The sequence below is a fragment of the Pseudophryne corroboree genome, chromosome 9 (genome assembly GCF_028390025.1).
Source record: "Pseudophryne corroboree isolate aPseCor3 chromosome 9, aPseCor3.hap2, whole genome shotgun sequence".
Taxonomy (NCBI): Eukaryota; Metazoa; Chordata; class Amphibia; order Anura; family Myobatrachidae; genus Pseudophryne; species Pseudophryne corroboree.
The window spans coordinates 346,352,055-346,374,840 of record NC_086452.1 but is presented as its reverse complement, the minus strand read 5'-3'; the positions used below and the strand labels follow the sequence as shown (position 1 = coordinate 346,374,840).

General features: G+C 43.0%; 1 protein-coding gene across 1 annotated transcript in view; it reads right to left on the bottom strand.

The window, feature by feature from the left end:
* Positions 1-20,968: 20,968 nt before the first annotated feature.
* Positions 20,969-22,786, bottom strand: part of LGALS2 (galectin 2) — a 51,517-nt gene continuing 49,699 nt past the window's right edge. Inside the window, exon 4 of the mRNA XM_063938811.1 lies at positions 20,969-21,161. Coding sequence (XP_063794881.1) covers positions 21,015-21,161 — 147 coding nt within the window. The 3' untranslated portion in view covers positions 20,969-21,014. The remainder of the gene's footprint in view (positions 21,162-22,786) is intronic.

The window sequence follows — 22,786 nt, the reverse complement described above, 5'->3', positions numbered from 1 at the left end:
ATAGCATAGGTTACAGCCACATCGAAGAAGATATATAACAAATTTTGAGTCACAATTCATGAAGGATTGTAATGTATATTCTTCATTCATTGATGGCAACTTTAAAGTTTACAGATGTCGTTTTCCTTGGCATATAAGAGCACATAGTACATCTAGTTTTGCCACATCGATAAAAACCAGGTGGTCTCTGCATTAGCCAGCTATGATTCAAAGTTTTAGCTTTAGTTTTATAGGTTCTTAGATGGCTCGGTGCTCAAATAGTTTTTAGTGTTTTATTTTTCTTATAAATCACTTGTGCATTGCTCGGTAGTATTTTCCCAAGAATATTATCCTGTCTAAGGACTTTATAATTATGAGTAATAATAGCTTTAATTTGTCCCGAGCATCTATTATATTTGCTAATGAAGGCACATTGTCTGTCTTCTTTTTCTTTGTCCTTTTGGTGATCCAGAGAGGATTTATGCCCCTTATGTTTGGTTAAGAGATCATTTCTATCCATACTAGAAACTTCCTTTAGGGCTTGTGCCAAGATAGTTACAGGGTACTCCCTTGTCCTAAATGATTCGATCATAGCATTGGCTTGTGCGTAGAAGGTGTCAATTTCTGTACAATTACGTCTCAACCTCATTAGTTGTCCCTTTGGAATATTACGTTTCCAGGGAGCATAATGGGCACTTTTGTAATGCAAATATGAGTTAGTATTCACCGGTTTAATATAATTGGAAGTAATTATTTTACCATCTACTATTCTAAGGGTCACATCCAAGAAATCAACACTTTCCTGACTAAAAGTGGAAGTGAAAGATAAATTATAGTGATTAGAATTAAGAGTGGATACAAAAGAAAAGGCTGAAAAAGAATCACCAACCCAAATAATAAAAAGGTCATCTATATAACGGCCATAGAAAACCAGGTTCGCGTCCCAGGTGCCGCCCCACACATGGTGATCCTCAAAGTCACCCATGCATAAGTTGGCATAACTGGGCGCGAACCTGGTTCCCATGGTCGTTCCCATCACCTGGAGATAATAAACGTCAAGAAAAAGAAAATAATTGTGATGAAGAATGAAGAAAATGGAATCCAAAAGAAATTGACTATGTTCCACACTGAGGTCGCCATCCCTGGACAAGCGTTCACGTATAGAATCAAGGCCTTTAGAATGGGGGATATGAGTATATAACGCTTGAACATCTAATGTTAAAAATGCGTAACTTGATTTCCAGGGGATATTTTGAATTTTGTTGAGAAAGTCCGTCGTGTCCTTCAGATGCGACCTCAGTGTGGAAACTCGTGACTGAAGAAAAGAATCAATGTAATAGGACAAATTAGAGGTAAGTGAACTTATACCAGAAATTATAGGTCGCCCAGGAGGTGATGTGAGGGATTTGTGAATTTTTGGAAGAAAATAAAAGGTGGGTGTGACCGGAAACAAAGGAAGCAGGAATCTGTGTTCTTCCTTGGATATGACCCCTGAAAGCACTGCGGAGTCCAAAAGGATGCGGAGTTCTTGTATAAAGGAAGGAGTGGGATTATTCTTTAGTATTAAATAAAACTGAGTATTGTGTAATTGTCTGTGCGCCTCTCTGATGTAGTCATCTTGATTCATTATGACTAACCCCCCTCCCTTAGCTGCTTCCTTAATAGTAATAGTGGTGTCTTGAGTACGTAATTTGAGGGCCCTTTTTTCCTGTCGAGACAAATTAGACTGATGGTGGTTACGTTTTTGTTGTTTCCTGACTAGTTCTTTAAAATCTTCTAGGGTCATTTTATAAAAGGACTCTATACTACTACTTTTTGCCGAAATAGGAAAGAACTCAGATTTTAATTTGAATAAATGATTGGGTTCTTGTATGTCATAAATCTTCTTGTAGGTTGAGGTAGTGTCTTGTTCGATGTGATTTTGTTCCCAGAGTTCTTCAAGGGTGGAAAGCATGACATCATCATTTGAATCCAACAATATGGGTAAAGATTCGTCTCTATGTCGTTCGAGATTCCTTTTTGCAAAGTATCTCTTACGACATAGAGCACGAACATAACGGATTAATTCAACATAGAGGTCACAGATGTTCGGTTCGTCTGTCGGTGAGAATTTTAAGCCTTTCTCTAACAGAGATATTTCTGATTGACTCAAAATTCTGCTGGAAAGATTAAAGATGTTTCTTTTGCATTTCTCACCATCTTGGAACCGAACTATACCCTTCTTGGATTTTTTTCTGTTCATGCTTTCCTCCTCTCTAACCTCTGGGCTTATATCTCTGCCTCTTTTTGGAGTGTCTCTCTGATGAGGATAGAGGGTTTTTATCTTTGGGCGTGCCCCTAAAAAATCTCTAGTATTTGTATATTGGGTCTGATCATCTACGGAAAACTCCTCTCTATATTCCCCCCTTCTTTTATGTTGTTGTGGGGAAAAGGTATGCTCATTAGCAGGGTTGGGGTAATCTCTCCTATCACCTCTCTTTGCTCTAGAATCCTGATTGTGATGAGAAAAATCTCTGGAGTTGTTTCTATTAAATGATCTAGATCTTACTTTAGACCAATCCCTCTCTCTAGGGGGTAATGGTTGTTCCCTAGTTCTCTTTTGTTTTTCTGTATCTTTCCTATAGGATCGTACAGCATCATTCTCATAGTCAGATAAATCTCGCCTAAACTTTTTTTGTTTTTGTTCCATAATATTTCGTTCATATCTGATTACCTTATCATTAACTATCTTGTCCCTCTCATTAAAGGTGTCTTCTCTATTAAATGTTTCCATTGATTTTTTCAAAACATCAATTTCCGTTTCAATACTTTGAACTTTAGAGGATCTGTATCTGACGATTAATTTCATCAATGCAAGGGAGCACTCGTCTAGGAGTCTATCCCATTCAATTTAATAATCTTTATTATCATGAAAAATAGACGATTTAAACAAACGGAGGCCTCTAGGTACCATTTTTTTATCAACATATTGTTGTAAATTGGCACTATCTAGCCAATTCCTAGATTCGGCTTTCAAGAGGTCCTCTAGTTTGTGAAAATCCTGAGTCATATCAGATCTGTCCGATACAGGCCCTTCAGTTCTGGGTACATCCATGTGAGGCCAATACGCTTGCCTCCTATCATTACGTTCACTTATATTAGTAAAACAACTCATGACTGCCGCACTGCAGGTTACCAAAAAAACACAAATAGGTACAAAGAATTTAGAAAGAGTGCGCTGTCAAGAAGCTGCTGGTGTAGGGGGTGGTAATTCCCCAAGAGAGTATATACAATAAAAAATGATGATCACCAGCGCTAGGTTGTATGAAGTATGTATATAGTGATATACTAATTAAAAATTCAGGACGGTAGGTTATATTGAGATAATGTATATAATAAATTTAATAATAATTAAAAATACAGATGCCTTTGCAACACAATTATAGGTTAATTGATCAAATAAAATGACACATCCACATATCTCCTCAGTAGGATTAAATCATACCCCGGCTAGGACTCCCTCTGGAAATATGTCCATATATGTTGTAGGAGAATTGATAAAAGCAGTGGAGTTGGAAAAGTCCATGTTAAGCATACCAAATGCAAGCGTTTTCAAGCAGATAGGGAAACTCCAATTTCTCCGCAGATGGTGATGTCCAAGGGAAATGCTGTCCAATTGATGCCGTATGGGTAGCAGGAATGGTGGTATCCAGCAATAATGAGGAGATTTTTGGAAGATGTGTCAGGCAGTCTCTAACTCAACGCGTTTCCCTGGTGTTGACACCCAGCTTCCTCAGGAGTGAATGATAGAGTACTGACCCTGGGCTCCTTATAAACCCTGAGTAATTAGTAAAATCATAGACACCTGAATACAATGAATCAACAAACCTAGCCGTCCATATAAAAATCTAAAAATAATATACTATTCAAGTTGGTATTGGTCTCGCATGTATAAATATTATTTTGTACCCAAAAACGAGTTGTGGAAAGTGTTTATAATATACCTTAAATTTCTATGTAGTTTCAACAGGTCCGGTCATGTGACTACACATCGTCACATGATCGGTTTACTGCAGGATGAATTGTCCATAGAAGGTCAGGTGACTAGTCTGACCAAAGTCTGAGTCACGCCCCGCTGGTAGCGGCCGCGCCAGCCTCGCGCGTCCGCATCCGCCAGGATGAGCCAGCGGCCTCCCACCATGCCGCACGGCCCGTGACGTCGACACGCGCGATGATCACGTGATCGAAGTCAGGACGCTGCACCATGGTAACAGGCCGCGGGGAGCCCAGCGAGCACGGACCGCACACGGCTTGCGCGTGCGCACCAGCGCGGCGATCCCCATACATTCACATTCCAAGTGGATATAGAGACATGCATGCATAGTAAATCCACCAGTATTAGATGTATAACTATAATAGTCATTTTGTTTTGAAAAGGACAATAAATCCAGAATAAAACAGTTATATAGGAAACTATGCTGGTGTTGTTTATCACAATAGTACAAGGATATAATATTTATGTTATATCCATCACTGGAAATATTTCAATTCCACATTATTACAAGTCACACCCAGATGAATGAAGAGGGAATTTTCCACCCGAGGTACAACCACAGGGGAATAAAAGACATAAGATCATTCAACACTTGAGAATCATTATATGAACAATAATAAAACAGACAAAAATGGGGGACAATGAATAAGAGAAGTGACATAGTGTTATTATAGCTATATTACAGAGTTAAGCTCTATTGTCTCGTTAAGTCCATCGGGATGTAAAGAGTTGCACTTCAACATCCAGTAAACCTCCCTATTGCATAATTTGTTAAAACGATCGCCACCCCTAGCTATACCCATATTGTTTGATTCAAATGATGATGTCATGCTTTCCACCCTTGAAGAACTCTGGGAACAAAATCACATCGAACAAGACACTACCTCAACCTACAAGAAGATTTATGACATACAAGAACCCAATCATTTATTCAAATTAAAATCTGAGTTCTTTCCTATTTCGGCAAAAAGTAGTAGTATAGAGTCCTTTTATAAAATGACCCTAGAAGATTTTAAAGAACTAGTCGGGAAACAACAAAAACGTAACCATCATCAGTCTAATTTGTCTCGACAGGAAAAAAGGGCCCTCAAATTACTTACTCAAGACACCACTATTACTATTAAGGAAGCAGATAAGGGAGGGGGGTTAGTCATAATGAATCAAGATGACTACATCAGAGAGGCGCACAGACAATTACACAATACTCAGTTTTATTCAATACTAAAGCATAATCCCACTCCTTCCTTTATACAAGAACTCCGCATCCTTTTGGACTCCGCAGTGCTTTCAGGGGTCATATCCAAGGAAGAACACAGATTCCTGCTTCCTTTGTTTCCGGTCACACCCACCTTTTATTTTCTTCCAAAAATTCACAAATCCCTCACATCACCTCCTGGGCGACCTATAATTTCTGGTATAAATTCACTTACCTCTAATTTGTCCTATTACATTGATTCTTTTCTTCAGTCACGAGTTTCCACACTGAGGTCGCATCTGAAGGACACGACGGACTTTCTCAACAAAATTCAAAATATCCCCTGGAAATCAAGTTACGCATTTTTGACATTAGATGTTCAAGCGTTATATACTCATATCCCCCATTCTAAAGGCCTTGATTCTATACGTGAACGCTTATCCAGGGATGGCGACCTCAGTGTGGAACTTCCAATTATATTAAACCGGTGAATACTAACTCATATTTTCATTACAAAAGTGCCCATTATGCTCCCTATAATATTCCAACATAATATTCCAAAGGGACAACTAATGAGGTTGAGACGTAATTGTACAGAAATTGACACCTTCTACGCACAAGCCAATGCTATGATCGAATCATTTAGGACAAGGGAGTACCCTGAAAATAAGAATTTACTTACCGATAATTCTATTTCTCGTAGTCTGTAGTGGATGCTGGGGACTCCGTCAGGACCATGGGGATTAGCGGCTCCGCAGGAGACAGGGCACAAAAGTAAAAGCTTTAGGACTAGGTGGTGTGCACTGGCTCCTCCCCCTATGACCCTCCTCCAAGCCTCAGTTAGGATACTGTGCCCGGATGAGCGTACACAATAAGGAAAGATTTTGAATCCCGGGTAAGACTCATACCAGCCACACCAATCACACTGTACAACTTGTGATCTGAACCCAGTTAACAGCATGATAACAGAGGAGCCTCTGAAAAGATGGCTCACAACAATAATAACCCGATTTTTGTAACAATAACCATGTACAAGTATTGCAGACAATCCGCACTTGGGATGGGCGCCCAGCATCCACTACGGACTACGAGAAATAGAATTATCGGTAAGTAAATTCTTATTTTCTCTGACGTCCTAAGTGGATGCTGGGGACTCCGTCAGGACCATGGGGATTATACCAAAGCTCCCAAAAGGGCGGGAGAGTGCGGATGAGTCTGCAGCACCGAATGAGAGAACTCCAGGTCCTCCTCAGCCAGGGTATCAAATTTGTAGAATTTTGCAAACGTGTTTGCCCCTGACCAAGTAGCAGCTCGGCAAAGTTGTAAAGCCGAGACCCCTCGGGCAGCCGCCCAAGATGAGCCCACCTTCCTTGTGGAATGGGCATTTACAGATTTTGGCTGTGGCAGGCCTGCCACAGAATGTGCAAGCTGAATTGTACTACAAATCCAACGAGCAATCGTCTGCTTAGAAGCAGGAGCACCCAGCTTGTTGGGTGCATACAGGATAAACAGCAAGTCAGTTTTCCTGACTCCAGCCGTCCTGGAAATATATATTTTTAGGGCCCTGACAACGTCTAGCAACTTGGAGTCCTCCAAGTCCCTAGTAGCCGCAGGCACCACAATAGGTTGGTTCAGGTGAAACGCTGACACCACCTTAGGGAGAAACTGGGGACGAGTCCGCAGTTCTGCCCTGTCCGAATGGAAAATCAGATATGGGCTTTTGTGAGACAAAGCCGCCAATTCTGACACTCGCCTGGCCGAGGCCAGGGCCAACAGCATGGTCACTTTCCATGTGAGATATTTCAAATCCACAGATTTGAGCGGTTCAAACCAATGTGATTTGAGGAATCCCAGAACTACGTTGAGATCCCACGGTGCCACTGGAGGCACAAAAGGGGGTTGTATATGCAGTACTCCCTTGACGAATGTCTGGACTTCAGGAACTGAAGCCAATTCTTTCTGGAAGAAAATCGACAGGGCCGAAATTTGAACCTTAATGGACCCCAATTTGAGGCCCATAGACACTCCTGTTTGCAGGAAATGCAGGAATCGACCGAGTTGAAATTCCTCCGTGGGGCCTTCCTGGCCTCACACCACGCAACATATTTTCGCCAAATGCGGTGATAATGTTGTGCGGTCACCTCCTTCCTGGCTTTGACCAGGGTAAGTATGACCTCTTCCGGAATGCCTTTTTCCCTTAGGATCCGGCGTTCAACCGCCATGCCGTCAAACGCAGCCGCGGTAAGTCTTGGAACAGACAGGGTCCTTGCTGAAGCAAGTCCCTTCTTAACGGCAGAGGCCATGGGTCCTCTGTGAGCATCTCTTGAAGTTCCGGGTACCAAGTCCTCCTTGGCCAATCCGGAGCCACGAGTATAGTTCTTACTCCTCTCCGTCTTATAATTCTCAGTACCTTGGGTATGAGAGGAAGAGGAGGGAACACATACACTGACTGGTACACCCACGGTGTTACCAGAGCGTCCACAGCTATTGCCTGAGGGTCCCTTGACCTGGCGCAATACCTGTCCAGTTTTTTTTTTTTGAGGCGGGACGCCATCATGTCCACCTTTGGTTTTTCCCAATGGTTCACAATCATGTGGAAGACTTCCGTGTGAAGTCCCCACTCTCCCGGGTGGAGGTCGTGCCTGCTGAGGAAGTCTGCTTCCCAGTTGTCCACTCCCGGAATGAACACTGCTGACAGTGCTATCACATGATTTTCCGCCCAGCGAAAAATCCTTGCAGCTTCTGCCATTGCCCTCCTGCTTCTTGTGCCGCCCTGTCTGTTTACGTGGGCGACTGCCGTGATGTTGTCCGACTGGATCACCACCGGCTGACCTTGAAGCAGAGGTCTTGCTAGGCATAGAGCATTGTAAATTGCCCTTAGCTCCAGTATATTTATGTGGAGAGAAGTCTCACTTTTCCTGGTTTTAGGAGGTTCCTGACTAGCTCGGATAACTCCCTGGCTTTCTCCTCCGGGAGAAACACCTTTTTCTGGACTGTGTCCAGAATCATCCCTAGGAACAGCAGACGTGTCGTCGGGATCAGCTGCGATTTTGGAATATTTAGAATCCACCCGTGCTGTTGTAGCAGTACCCGAGATAGTGCTACTCCGACCTCCAACTGTTCCCTGGACTTTGCCCTTATCAGGAGATCGTCCAAGTAAGGGATAATTAAGACGCCTTTTCTTCGAAGAAGAATCATCATTTCGGCCATTACCTTGGTAAAGACCCGGGGTGCCGTGGACAATCCAAACGGCAGCGTCTGAAACTGATAATGACAGTTCTGTACTACGAACCTGAGGTACCCTTGGTGAGAAGGGCAAATTGGGACATGAAGGTAAGCATCCTTGATGTCCAGGGACACCATATAGTCCCCTTCTTCCAGGTTCGCTATCACTGCTCTGAGTGACTCCATCTTGAATTTGAACCTTTGTATGTAAGTGTTCAAAGATTTCAGATTTAGAATAGGTCTCACCGAGCCGTCTGGCTTCGGTACCACAAATAGTGTGGAATAATACCCCTTTCCCTGTTGTAGGAGGGGTACTTTGATTATCACCTGCTGGGAATACAGCTTGTGAATTGCTTCCAATACTGCCTCCCTGTCGGAGGGAGACGTTGGTAAAGCAGACTTCAGGAACCTGCGAGGGGGAGACGTCTCGAATTCCAATCTGTACCCCTGGGATACTACCTGTAGGATCCAGGGGTCCACTTGCGAGTGAGCCCACTGCGCGCTGAAACTCTTGAGACGACCCCCCACCGCACCTGAGTCCGCTTGCAAGGCCCCAGCGTCATGCTGAGGACTTGGCAGAAGCGGTGGAGGGCTTCTGTTCCTGGGAAGAGGCTGTCTGCTGCAGTCCTTTTCCCTTTCCTCTACCCCGGGGCAGATATGACTGGCCTTTTGCCCGCTTGCCCTTATGGGGACGAAAGGACTGAGGCTGAAAAGACGGTGTCTTTTTCTGCTGAGAGGTGAGTTGGGGTAAAAAGGTGGATTTTCCAGCTGTTGCCGTGGCCACCAGGTCCGAAAGACCGACCCCAAATAACTCCTCCCCTTTATACGGCAATACTTCCATGTGCCGTTTGGAATCCGCATCACCTGACCACTGTCGTGTCCATAAACATCTTCTGGCAGAAATGGACATCGCACTTACTCTTGATGCCAGGGTGCAAATATCCCTCTGTGCATCACGCATATATAGAAACGCATCTTTTAAACGCTCTATAGTCAATAAAATACTGTCCCTGTCAAGGGTATCAATATTTTCAGTCAGGGACTCCGACCACGCCACCCCAGCGCTGCACATCCAGGCTGAGGCAATCGCTGGTCGCAGTATAACACCAGTATGTGTGTATATACTTTTTAGGACATTTTCCAGCTTCCTATCAACTGGCTCCTTGAGGGCGGCCGTATCAGGAGACGGTAACGCCACTTGTTTTGATAAGCGTGTGAGTGCCTTATCCACCCTAGGGGGTGTTTCCCAACGCGCCCTAACTTCTGGCGGGAAAGGGTATAATGCCAATAATTTCTTAGATATCAGCAATTTTTTATCGGGGGAGACCCACACATCATCACACACTTCATTTAATTCTTCTGATTCAGGAAAAACTACGGGTAGTTTTTTCACACACCACATAATACCCTTTTTTGTGGTACTTGTAGTATCAGAAATATGCAAAGCCTCCTTCATTGCCGTGATCATGTAACGTGTGGCCCTACTGGAAAATACGTTTGTTTCTTCACCGTCGACACTGGAGTCAGTGTCCGTGTCTGTGTCTGTGTCGACCGACTGAGGTAATGGGCGCTTTAGAGCCCCTGACGGTGTTTGAGACGCCTGGACAGGCACTAACTGACTTGCCGGCTGTCTCATGTCGTCAACAGTTTTTTGTAAAGTGCTGACACTATCACGTAATTCCTTAAATAAGACCATCCAGTCAGGTGTCGACTCCCTAGGGGGTGACATCACTAATACAGGCAATTGCTCCGCCTCCACACCATTTTCCTCCTCATACATGTCGACACACGCGTACCGACACACAGCACACACACAGGGAATGCTCTGATAGAGGACAGGACCCCACTAGCCCTTTGGGGAGACAGAGGGAGAGTTTGCCAGCACACACCAGAGCGCTATATATGTATAGGGACAACCTTATAAATAAGTGTTTCTCCCTTATAGCTGCTATATATGTTTTTATATGCCAAATTAGTGCCCCCCCCTCTCTTTTTTACCCTGTTTCTGTAGTGCAGGACTGCAGGGGAGAGTCAGGGAGGGAAAATGGCGCATGTGTGCTGAGGAGGTAGGCTCCGCCCCCTTCACGGCGGCCTTTCTCCCGCTTTTTATGAGGTAAAATGGCAGGGGTTAAATACATCCATATAGCCCAGGAGCTATATGTGATGTATTTTTTACCATAAATAGTGTTTTCATTGCGTCTCAGGGCGCCCCCCCCAGCGCCCTGCACCCTCAGTGACCGGAGTGTGAAGTGTGCTGAGAGCAATGGCGCACAGCTGCAGTGCTGTGCGCTACCTTTCTTGAAGACAAGATGCCTTCTGCCGCCGATTTCTGGACCTCTTCACTCTTCTGGCTCTGTAAGGGGGCCGGCGGCGCGGCTCCGGGACCCATCCATGGCTGGGCCTGTGATCGTCCCTCTGGAGCTAATGTCCAGTAGCCAAGAAGCCCAATCCACTCTGCACGCAGGTGAGTTCGCTTCTTCTCCCCTTAGTCCCTCGATGCAGTGAGCCTGTTGCCAGCAGGACTCACTGAAAATAAAAAAACCTAAGTCTATACTTTTATTCTAAGCAGCTCAGGAGAGCTACCTAGATTGCACCCTTCTCGGCCGGGCACAAAAACCTAACTGAGGCTTGGAGGAGGGTCATAGGGGGAGGAGCCAGTGCACACCACCTAGTCCTAAAGCTTTTACTTTTGTGCCCTGTCTCCTGCGGAGCCGCTAATCCCCATGGTCCTGACGGAGTCCCCAGCATCCACTTAGGACGTCAGAGAAACTATCTTGGCACAAGCCCTAAAGGAAGTTTCTAGTATGGATAGAAATGATCTCTTAACCAAACATAAGGGGCATAAATCCTCTCTGGATCACCAAAGGGACAAAGAAAAAGAAGACAGACAATGTGCCTTCATTAGCAAATATAATAGATGCTCGGGACAAATTAAAGCTATTATTACTCATAATTATAAAGTCCTTAGACAGGATAATATTCTTGGGAAAATACTACCGAGCAATGCACAAGTGATTTATAAGAAAAATAAAACACTAAAAACTATTCGAGCACCGAGCCATCTAAGAACCTATAAAACTAAAGCTAAAACTTTGAATCATAGCTGGCTAATACAGAGACCACCTGGTTTTTATCGATGTGGCAAAACTAGATGTACTATGTGCTCTTATATGCCAAGGAAAACGACATCTGTAAAGTTGCCATCAATGAATGAAGAATATACATTACAATCCTTCATGAATTGCGACTCAAAATTTGTTATATATCTTCTTCGATGTGGCTGTAACCTATGCTATGTAGGAAGGACCACAAGATCCCTTCACACCAGATTTATGGAACACCGTCGCAATATCATGAAGAATTGTACCACACATAGTGTCTCTCGACACTTTAATGATAGACATTCTAATGATCCCAGCAGTCTCTCAATTGTATGCTTGGAATTTATCGCACCTACAGCTAGGGGTGGCGATCGTTTTAACAAATTATGCAATAGGGAGGTTTACTGGATGTTGAAGTGCAACTCTTTACATCCCGATGGACTTAACGAGACAATAGAGCTTAACTCTGTAATATAGCTATAATAACACTATGTCACTTCTCTTATTCATTGTCCCCCATTTTTGTCTGTTTTATTATTGTTTATATAATGATTCTCAAGTGTTGAATGATCTTATGTCTTTTATTCCCCTGTGGTTGTACCTCGGGTGGAAAATTCCCTCTTCATTCATCTGGGTGTGACTTGTAATAATGTGGAATTGAAATATTTCCAGTGATGGATATAACATAAACATTATATTCTTGTACTATTGTGATAAACACCAGCATAGTTTCCTATATAACTGTTTTATTCTGGATTTATTGTCCTTTTCAAAACAAAATGACTATTATAGTTATACATCTAATACTGGTGGATTTACTATGCATGCATGTCTCTATATCCACTTGGAATGTGAATGTATGGGGATCGCCGCGCTGGTGCGCACACGCGAGCCGTGTGCGGTCCGTGCTCGCTGGGCTCCCCGCGGCCTGTTACCATGGTGCAGCGTCCTGACTTCGATCACGTGATCATCGCGCGTGTCGACGTCACGGGCCGCGCGGCATGGTGGGAGGCCGCTGGCTCGTCCTGGCAGATGCGGACGCGCGCGCGGCTGGCGCGGCCGCTACCAGCGGGGCGTGACTCAGACTTTGGTCAGACTAGTCACCTGACCTTCTATGGACAAATCATCCTGCAGTAAACCGATCATGTGACGATGTGTAGTCACATGACCGGACCTGTTGAAACTACATAGAAATTTAAGGTATATTATAAACACTTTCCACAACTCGTTTTTGGGTACAAAATTATATTTATACATGTGAGACCAATACCAACTTGAATAGTATATTATTTTTAGATTTTTATTTGGACGGCTAGGTTTGTTGATTCATTGTATTCAGGTGTCTATGATTTTACTAATTACTCAGGGTTTATAAGGAGCCCAGGGTCAGTACTCTATCATTCACTCCTGAGGAAGCTGGGTGTCAACACCAGGGAAACGCGTTGAGTTAGAGACTGCCTGACACATCTTCCAAAAATCTCCTCATTATTGCTGGATACCACCATACCTGCTACCCATACGGCATCAATTGGACAGCATTTCCCTTGGACATCACCATCTGCGGAAAAATTGGAGTTTCCCTATCTGCTTGAAAACGCTTGCATTTGGTATGCTTAACATGGACTTTTCCAACTCCACTGCTTTTATCAATTCTCCTACAACATATATGGACATATTTCCAGAGGGAGTCCTAGCCGGGGTATGATTTAATCCTACTGAGGAGATATGTGGATGTGTCATTTTATTTGATCAATTAACCTATAATTGTGTTGCAAAGGCATCTGTATTTTTAATTATTATTAAATTTATTATATACATTATCTCAATATAACCTACCGTCCTGAATTTTTAATTAGTATATTACTATATACATACTTCATACAACCTAGCGCTGGTGATCATCATTTTTTATTGTATATACTCTCTTGGGGAATTACCACCCCCTACACCAGCAGCTTCTTGACAGCGCACTCTTTCTATTTTCTTTGTACCTATTACTGTTTGATACCCTCCTTTCTCAAATGGAAGCTAAATATTCATTTTCAAGAGACTGTGGCATTTACAGATATGGCAATAAGTCTGGCAAACTGCTATCCCGTTTGTTAAAAGGCAGACACCCTAAAGTGGTCATTCACTCTCTGCTCACCCAAGGTGGGGACAGAGTACGGACCTCTGCCGAGATTGCTGAGGTGCTACAGTCTTTTTATACCACTCTTTATGCACGTCCTGTTATTAACCAGACCCACAAGTCTAGCTTTTGGTCTTCTACTGATCTGCCTCAAATGTCAGAGTCGCACTGTACCTCTCTTCTTGCACCTATCACCACTGAGGAAGTTTCCTTAGCAATAGCTGGACTGAAGACTGGGAAGACTCCGGGCCCTGACGGTTTTGCCAATGACTACTATAAAATTCTATCTACTAGACTGTGCGAACCTCTTTCTGTCTTATTCAATTCTTTTATGCAGGGTGCTTCCTTGCCCCAATATTTTAATTCCGCGGTCATAAAGGTTATCCCGAAGCCTGGCCGGGATCCTGAGTCTCCCAGTTCTTATCGTCCGATCTCCCTTCTAAACACTGATTATAAATTGTTCACTAAAATCCTCTCGAATAGACTCAAATTCATAGTCCCTGATATAGTTCATACAGACCAGACTGGATTTGTCTGGGGTCGGCAATCAGTGAGCAATATCCGAAAGATCTTGACTGTTATGCAGGCCTTTCAGCTTTCCAAACCCACTGACACTAATGTATTATTGTCACTTGATGCCGAAAAGGCGTTCGACCTGGTCACCTGGGACCATCTTTATGAAACGCTTCACCGCTTTGGTGCACCTGAGGACTTTGTCTCTCTTATTTCCCGATTATATGAATCTCCCTCCACTCAAGTTTTGGGGAATGGTATCCTCTCATCCCCTTTTCTTATCCAGAGTGGCACACGTCAGGGCTGCCCCTTGTCACCTTTATTATTTGCCTTAGCTTTAGAACCCCTAGCTGTTTCCCTGAGATATTCTCCCAGATTTACAGGCATAAAAATAATGGACACCATGGTAAAATTATCACTGTATGCTGACGACATGCTTCTATTTATTTCTCATCCTGATACGTCCATCCCTGCGATTGTCTCCCTGATTGAACAATTTGGTTCCTTTGCGGGATACAAAATTAATATATCTAAATCCGAGCTTCTCCTCCTTTCAGGAGACTCTTCCCTCTTTCCATTACACCCGGTCCTGTCCCGATTCCCAGTGGCTCGAGATAGTCTTAGATATTTAGGGGTTCAGATCCCTACTTCTCTCCCGGGTCTATATGCGGTTAATTTTGGTACTATTTTGTCCAAGGTGTCTAAAATCCTTACAGACTGGGCGTCTCTGCCCTTGTCTCTTATGGGTCGTGCAGAAGTTATTAAATCTGTTGTTTTTCCCAAGATTGCTTATTTTCTTCTTATGCTCCCTATTGCCCTTGTTGAGAAAGATGTCCTTTTTCTTAAACAGTGTTTCACTAGATTTCTATGGGCAGGTAAACGACCAAGAGTCCCCTACGCTAGGTTACAGCTATTATGTGAAGAGGGAGGTATGGGAATCCCGGATCCTGTTCTATTTAGTAGAGCAGCGATGTACCGGTATATCACAGACTGGCTTTGGGGCAGATCAGTATTTACGAACTTGCCACTTGATCTGGCCGTATTCCATCCTTTCTCCCCTGCTGCACTCTAACACACCCCAAACTCCCGTCTCCCATCTGAGATAAAACACAATGGCCCTCATTCCGAGTCGTTCGCTCGGTATATTTCATCGCATCGCAGTAAAATTCCGCTTAGTACGCATGCGCAATATTCGCACTGCGACTGCGCCAAGTAATTTAACAATGAAGATAGTATTTTTACTCACGGCTTTTTCTTCGCTCCGGCGATCGTAATGTGATTGACAGGAAATGGGTGTTACTGGGCGGAAACACGGCGTTTCAGGGGCGTGTGGTTAAAAACGCTACCGTTTCCGGAAAAAACGCAGGAGTGGCCGGAGAAACGGAGGAGTGTCTGGGCGAACGCTGGGTGTGTTTATGACGTCAAACCAGGAACGACAAGCACTGAACTGATCGCAGATGCCGAGTAAGTCTGAAGCTACTCTGAAACTGCTAAGTAGTTTGTAATCGCAATATTGCGAATACATCGGTCGCAATTTTAAGAAGCTAAGATTCACTCCCAGTAGGCGGCGGCTTAGCGTGTGTAACTCTGCTAAAATCGCCTTGCGAGCGATCAACTCGGAATGAGGGCCAATATTTTATTTTGGCATACATATCGAGCATGGCAGGCCACTCACACTAAAGCCCAGAGAAAACCTGACACCTCTCTTCACACTACGTTTTGGGGTAACCCATGTTTCCTTCCTGGCCTTGATAACGCACATTTTTTGAGTTGGAGAGAAAAGGGGATTGCAGCTATTAGAGACATATACGACCCAGGAGGCAACGCAGTGCTTTCTTTCTCTGATATCCAGATAAAATTTGGTATTTCCCACCGGGAATTTTTTATGTACCTGCAGGCTAGACACTTTGCTCAATCCCAGTCTCACCCAATGATTTCTGAGGCTACCACAGACCCGCTGCGCACCTTAATGGTGCTTACTAAAGATTGTCCTTACCATCTTAGTTACTTCAGAAACACCTTTAGGGTCTCATATAGAGACCGGCTCTGGGATTCCGCGTTGTCTTCATGGGCCAGAGATATCCCCAATATGGGATCGTGCGCTGAATTGTTTGATAACATTTTACCCACTTTTAGGTTCTTATACTCTGCCTCTTTGCAAGAGGTTCACTTGAAGACGCTCCAAAGGGCATATATAGCGCCTAATCAGAGGGCACACATGGTCCCAGACGACACTGGCTGTTGCATCAAATGTACTGCGCAGAGTGCCACCTTGTACCACAATATGTGGTCTTGCCGGAAAATATCTAAGTTTTGGTACAAGGTGGTCGCTTATCTCAACACAGTATTTAACTTACGGTTAATAAAACGCCCGAGGGCTTGTTTGCTACTTGATTTTAGGGAGTGGTCTCTTGGGCCTGAAGATAGAGACATTGTTCCGGTACTCTCTGTTATCCTGACAATTGCCAAGAAACAAATTCTTAATAATTGGATCAAACCGTCTACCCCTTCTTTGATGGCTGTGAAACACATGACCCTCCGGATTATTTATGTTGAGAGGCGTGCTACTCTTCCTGATATTGAATTGGGGGTCAGGCGGTTTGCCAAGAAGTGGGAGAGGTATATTGATACTCTAGACCCGGATGTACAGTCGTTTATCTATAAACTTTTTGAGACCACAACGTGGTATCTATATAGACAAATCGATAGGGCCTCTTGACAACCTAGGCCCATGTACTATTCCTTTGGGACCCCCTGCTGTTTTCGTAGGAAATGCAATTATATTAATTTTAATACCCCATGCTGTATGTTTAGTCTGATGCCATATGGGTACTGAACCTTCTCTTTGGTTAGAATGGCTAACCATGCCTGAATTACTTCTTTAATATTTTTACTTAGGACTTCTTTGGCCGCTACTCATTCATGATATGATTATACTTGTATTGTTTTCCCCATTTGTTTCTCCCCCCCCCCCCCCTCCTGTCTGTCTTCTTTACTGACCTCTCGGGTATACTGATGTCCTGTGAATCCTCAGGTAGAATTGTATGCTTAGCCTTAGGTATATGGTGATTCTTATGCTAAGACTCACGTCGGTAATGTTTTCATCATTTCCTAGACCTCATGTAGGTTAAGATTGTTTATCCTTTACCTCTTACTCAAGCCTACAAGTACCGACTATGTATCTGTGGTTTCACTGATGTGGCTTAAAAGCACCTTACGATGGATTATTGTAACTATGCCGGTTTCTCTCTAGTTTTTGGTATGTCTGTATCATGAAGGTCTTCCCTGTTCTTGTATTTCTATAAAAAAATCTAATAAAAATTGTTGAATTAAAAAAAAAAAAAAAAATTAAAGAAAAAAAGTGTTTGTAAAACAAATGCTTACAATAATATATTTCTCTATGTACTCTTTAGTTGCATAATACGGGAAACAGTATACGAACCTGGCGTATGGTATCCCTGCATGCAAAATACCGACGCAGGGTTACTGAAGTTTAAAAGACAGAGAGGGGTGAGTTAAGGGTGTTCTACCCTCTCCCCACCCCCCTAACACTAACCCTCCCTACCCGCAGCCTAACCCTAATATCCTCCCATTGTGCCTAACCCTAACCACCACCCAGAGGTTCGTAAGCCTAAGTCCCCATCCCCGCTGCCTAAACCTAACCCTCCCGCCCCGTAGCCTAATCCTAACCCTCGGATGGTGGTGCCTAACCCTAACCCCCCCGCACTTCCTGCAGCCTAACCCCCCTCCCCCTCGGGACACAACCTAACGCTAATCTCCCAGGACGCAGCCTAAACCTTACACCCCCCTCACGCGGCTTAACTCTGCAGCACCGCGGTGCCACTACGTTCGGGATCCCAGTTGCCAGGATTCTGGCGCTGGGATGTTTCCCCCATTCTGAATGCTGGTGTCAGCATTCAGACTAGTGTCGGGATCCCGGCGTCGGTATTCTGACTGCCGAGTTGCCGACATCCAGGTTCCTGACTGCTTCCCGCATAATACATATTTATTAGGGATGTGCGCCAGCCCAAATCATGGGTTTTGGGTTTTGGTTTGGATCTGTATCTCCTTCGTGTTTTGGATCTGTCTTGGTTTTGCCAAAACCACCTTGCGGGTTTTGGTTTTGGATCTGTATTTTTTTGCAAAAAATCATAAAACTGCTAAAATCACAGAATTTTAGCCTGTTGTTGTTCCTACTGTATTATTAACCTCAATAACATTTATTTCCAGTCAGTTCCTCTTTATTCTGACCATTTCACAGCTCACAATATTAATTTCCTCCAGTTTAAGCCAAAAGGTTGCACCAAACTAGCTCCTTTGAGAGAAACATTGTATGTATTATTAATAACAAATAAAAATGTGTATATTTTATACATTATGAATTGAACCATTTTTAGTATTTTTTCAGCCATAGTGGTACAACTTCTATTTTGATTAAGCTAAGCGACAGCAGTGGGCAGCAAACACGTGGCAGCTAACAATATATTTTTAAATGCTTTAATCATCTGTTAAAATTATTTTCAACTTTAATGTAGGATCAAGTTCTTCAGTTCCTGAAAGACATCTTTGACCTGGAGAAGGTTCGCTAATCATCTATTAAAATTATTTTCAACCTCATCGTAGGATTAAGTTGTTCAGTTCCTGAAAGACATCTTTGACCTGGAGAAGGTTTACAATTCAAGTGTGGAGAGTTTGTCAGAAGATATCATGCAGTATTTGATGTTGTACCATTGCACAGATATGTTTTGGGTGTATATCGGAGCAGGCACACTGAAGCCAATTTATGTCCAATCCTATGTGAACCAAGTTCAACCAACCATCTAAAACCTGATATCTTAGTGACATCTACAGAGCACCTGTCGCTAACACACAGTGTGTGCAGCAATTTTGTGCCACATCCTCATGAATATTGATAACCATAGGGAGCAGACCATAAATGGCTGCTATCCAGTGTGAATGAGTGTGGTGGCCTTGTTTGTGGAGGTGCTAATAGTACACAGTAAACGTTTATTTTGTGCTCAGGGTGGTTGTTGGGGATAATGGGATCAAGATATGCTGTTCTACATCAGAGAAAAGCAGCCTGTGGCTCTGCAGTTGAACTATAACTCCCAGGAATCATGCTGTTTTCTGGGCTGACTAGAAGTTGTTTGTCAACAACGAGTGGAGTGCCTCAGGTTGTCTCAGCTAGCTTTACACACAGTATGTACCATGTTCTAAATGTTTTTGACCAATATACACAACAAAATTTTGTATTATTTAACTAGTTCAGAGGCCCAAGGAAGGTAGAGTATGTATGTAGTGGAAGCGAGGATTAATAAGTAATTTAATTTAGTTTGGTTGATTCTAAAAATTTAAATTACTCAATGGGAACATTGCTGGCAGTCTTTATTGCATAATCACCAATTTTTATTGGTTATTGCACTAATTCGACTTTTACTAATCCTACTTTTACTTTTTCTTTGATTTTACATGTCCTGACTTAAGCGGTCTTTGCCCTTGGGCATTAGCCTTAGTAGATGATGTTGACGGACTTGTTTCATCATGACTGGTAGCAGCACCTGCAGCACAAATATGTGCTTCCTGATCTCATCTGAATTGTTCACCCTCCATATCTATCTATTTATTGAATAACAGTTTCTTATATAGCGCAGCACATTCCGTTGCGCTTTACAATTGGAAACAACAATGATAAAACAAAATTGGGTAATAAGAAACACTCATAGAGGTAGGAAGGCCCTGCTCATGACACAAATCAAGTGGGATACAGCAAACACCACAATTTGAACAAAAAATGTACCACCTACAGTGTCACAATATATGTACGAGTCAGAGATAATACTCTAACACTACGGTTGACTTTCCCCAACAGTGTCACACAATACGTGTATGAGATTATTATATATACAAAATAATAATATACTGCAGTCTCACCAGCAGTGTCATGGTACTTATGAAAATAAAATAATAATTGTATAGTACACTGGGGTGCAGCACAAACAAAACATTTAAAAAAAAATATTTTAGGCTTTTAGCTTTTATTATTTTAATTTTACAATGAGGCAGAGCCCCTGGATGGATGGACAGAGCATCCCTGTACAGACACAGCCACCCTGGATGTATGCTGGGGTGCAGCACAAAAAAGAATAATAGTTTTTTTTTTTTTTTTAATTAATTAAACATTAGTTTTATTTTTTTTTAACAGTGGGACAGAGCTCCATAGAAGCCCCTGGATGTATACTGTGGTACAGCACAAAAAAAAAAATATATATATTTTAAATTAGAATATTATATTAGTTTTATTTCTTTAACACTGGGGCAGAGCCCCTGGATGGACGGACAGAGCACCCGTGTAGGACACAGTAGCACCCCCAGGATGGACAACACTGCACTTGTGATGTACAACACAGCACCCCTGATGGACAACACAGCACCGCTGGACCGACAGTCACAGACACATCTGCACTGTACAAGATCCACAGTGTGAAATGGTGCCGATCACTGGGGACCTTTATAGAATCCAAAACCCGTGAGAATCCGACAGTGGGAGGATGACATTTTGCCTCATTTTGGGATCCAAGTCAAGTGGGAAAACTCGAGCAGAACTCAGATCCTGGCTTGAATTGCTAAATTTGGGTGGGTCCAGTTCTCCGAGAACCGGACCCGCTCATCTCTAATATTTATCGTCCATTTATTTGACATTTTTGTAATATGCATCATTGGTTTTGAGTAACACACCAAACTATCTCAATTCAGTATTTCTGTTTGATTTTGTGAAGAAATTTTAAAAGATTAAATTTTTTTATTAAAATAATATTTATTGTGGCTGTCAGAAAGTGACTTTCACTCATATTTGAAAGATGTGACCTTGAAGTCACCTTTTACGGACAAGTATGTAATTTTATCATAGCCGTGGCGATTGGGAAAAGAGATCTCATGACCGTCAGGAAGTTTCACTTCAAACTTGTCCCCAGCGAACTTGATTGAGATCTGTGGAGAAAAAAAAAATCATTTGGGATGATTTCCCAGAATCCCTGTGTTGCCTAAAGTAATTCCAAAGAACACAGGGCTTTATGTATCAACAGTGAAAAAAGTGGAGAAGTTGACCAGTGGAAAAGTTGCCCATATCAACTAATCACCTGCTACCTTTCATTTTATAGAATGTATTTGATAAATGCTTCCAAAAGCTGATTTGTTGCTATGGGTAATTTCTCTACGGGCACACTTCTCCACTCTTTTCGCTGCTTGATACACCAACCCCACTGTCACAGGAATTTGGCCACAGCACCCACAGATACAGTAGGTACAGCTGATCCCACTCTTCATCGTTGATCATCCAACTATGCGCTACCACCCCAACCAAAATAATGGCGCATGCTCAGAAGAGTTCCATAGTCTTTGTGATTTTCTGCCAATGCAATGACATCACTGTTTTCAGGAGGAAAAGGCCACCTGACATCTGCACACATGACCACTCAAATCTTAAAACAATTTCCTTCCGTGATAGTAAAGTACAATTAAGAGGTCCATTCGTGGAGCAGTGAAAAGAGTGGAGAAGTGAGACAGTGGAGAAGTTGCCCATGGCAACCAATCAGATTTGAGGTAACCTCTATCAGTGCATTTAAACTATACATATCAGCTGATTGGTTGCCATGGGCAACTTCTCCACTGGCTCACTTCTCCACTGTTCCCACTGCTCCATGAATAGACCTCTAAGGCTGGTTACTCAGGAGTTACAAGAAAATGCTCTCTTTACCAAGTGTGCCACGGGTGTATTAAAAAACGAGAGTACACGTGCAGGCTTGTTGCAGACCCCCTGCTCTGTGGCACCAGCTGCAGTGCTCGCAATGCTGAAAATTCTGGCTTTGTGCTAGACTCTACAGCACATGTGCAGGTCTCCGGGAACGCGGCGCCAGCGTCTTGTTCCCAGGGAAGCTCTATTGCGCATGCGCAAATCGCCAAGAAAATGGCCACTGCACCATTTTCCCAGTGATTTCTGTCTACAGCTCCGGATGCCACAGGACTCCAGAGTGTGAAGTATACCTAAATGGGTGCAGGGTATGCGATGTGGGCCTGCCTAGACAAGTGGCCTGTGTGCACCGCACACCAGCACCCATTATAGATAAGTCAATGGATTATGTCTGCGATCATGGAGAGCCAATACAGCTCTCTGAACATAATCCTTTATGTTCAGTGACTGAAAGTGAAGACAGTGGGCCGATGCCAGATTAAGGGCAACGTGGGCATGGGGCTGATATTCATCAGGGGACGATTGTGAGAAGCAGAAGAGCTGTGACTAGTACTTTGCTGTCAGTTTTAACTTTAGTAAATGGTCGGTTTGCAAAAACTGACTGAAAAATGACCAAAGACCCGAAATAGACCTTTATTAAATTTACCCCTAGATCTTCAAATCAGTGTTCTCGTTGAGCAAATGATTCATAAATTAAGAACAGTTATATGACCCTTTCAGTTAAATGCACAGTGTTACAATATCTCTCAATCTCCTATCTGGTAACTGTAAAAAAAAATAACCAACATTTCACCATAATAAAAGTATTTCGTAATTAATAACATGATATAAATAATGTGAGGTGGAAGAGTAACCTTTATCATAT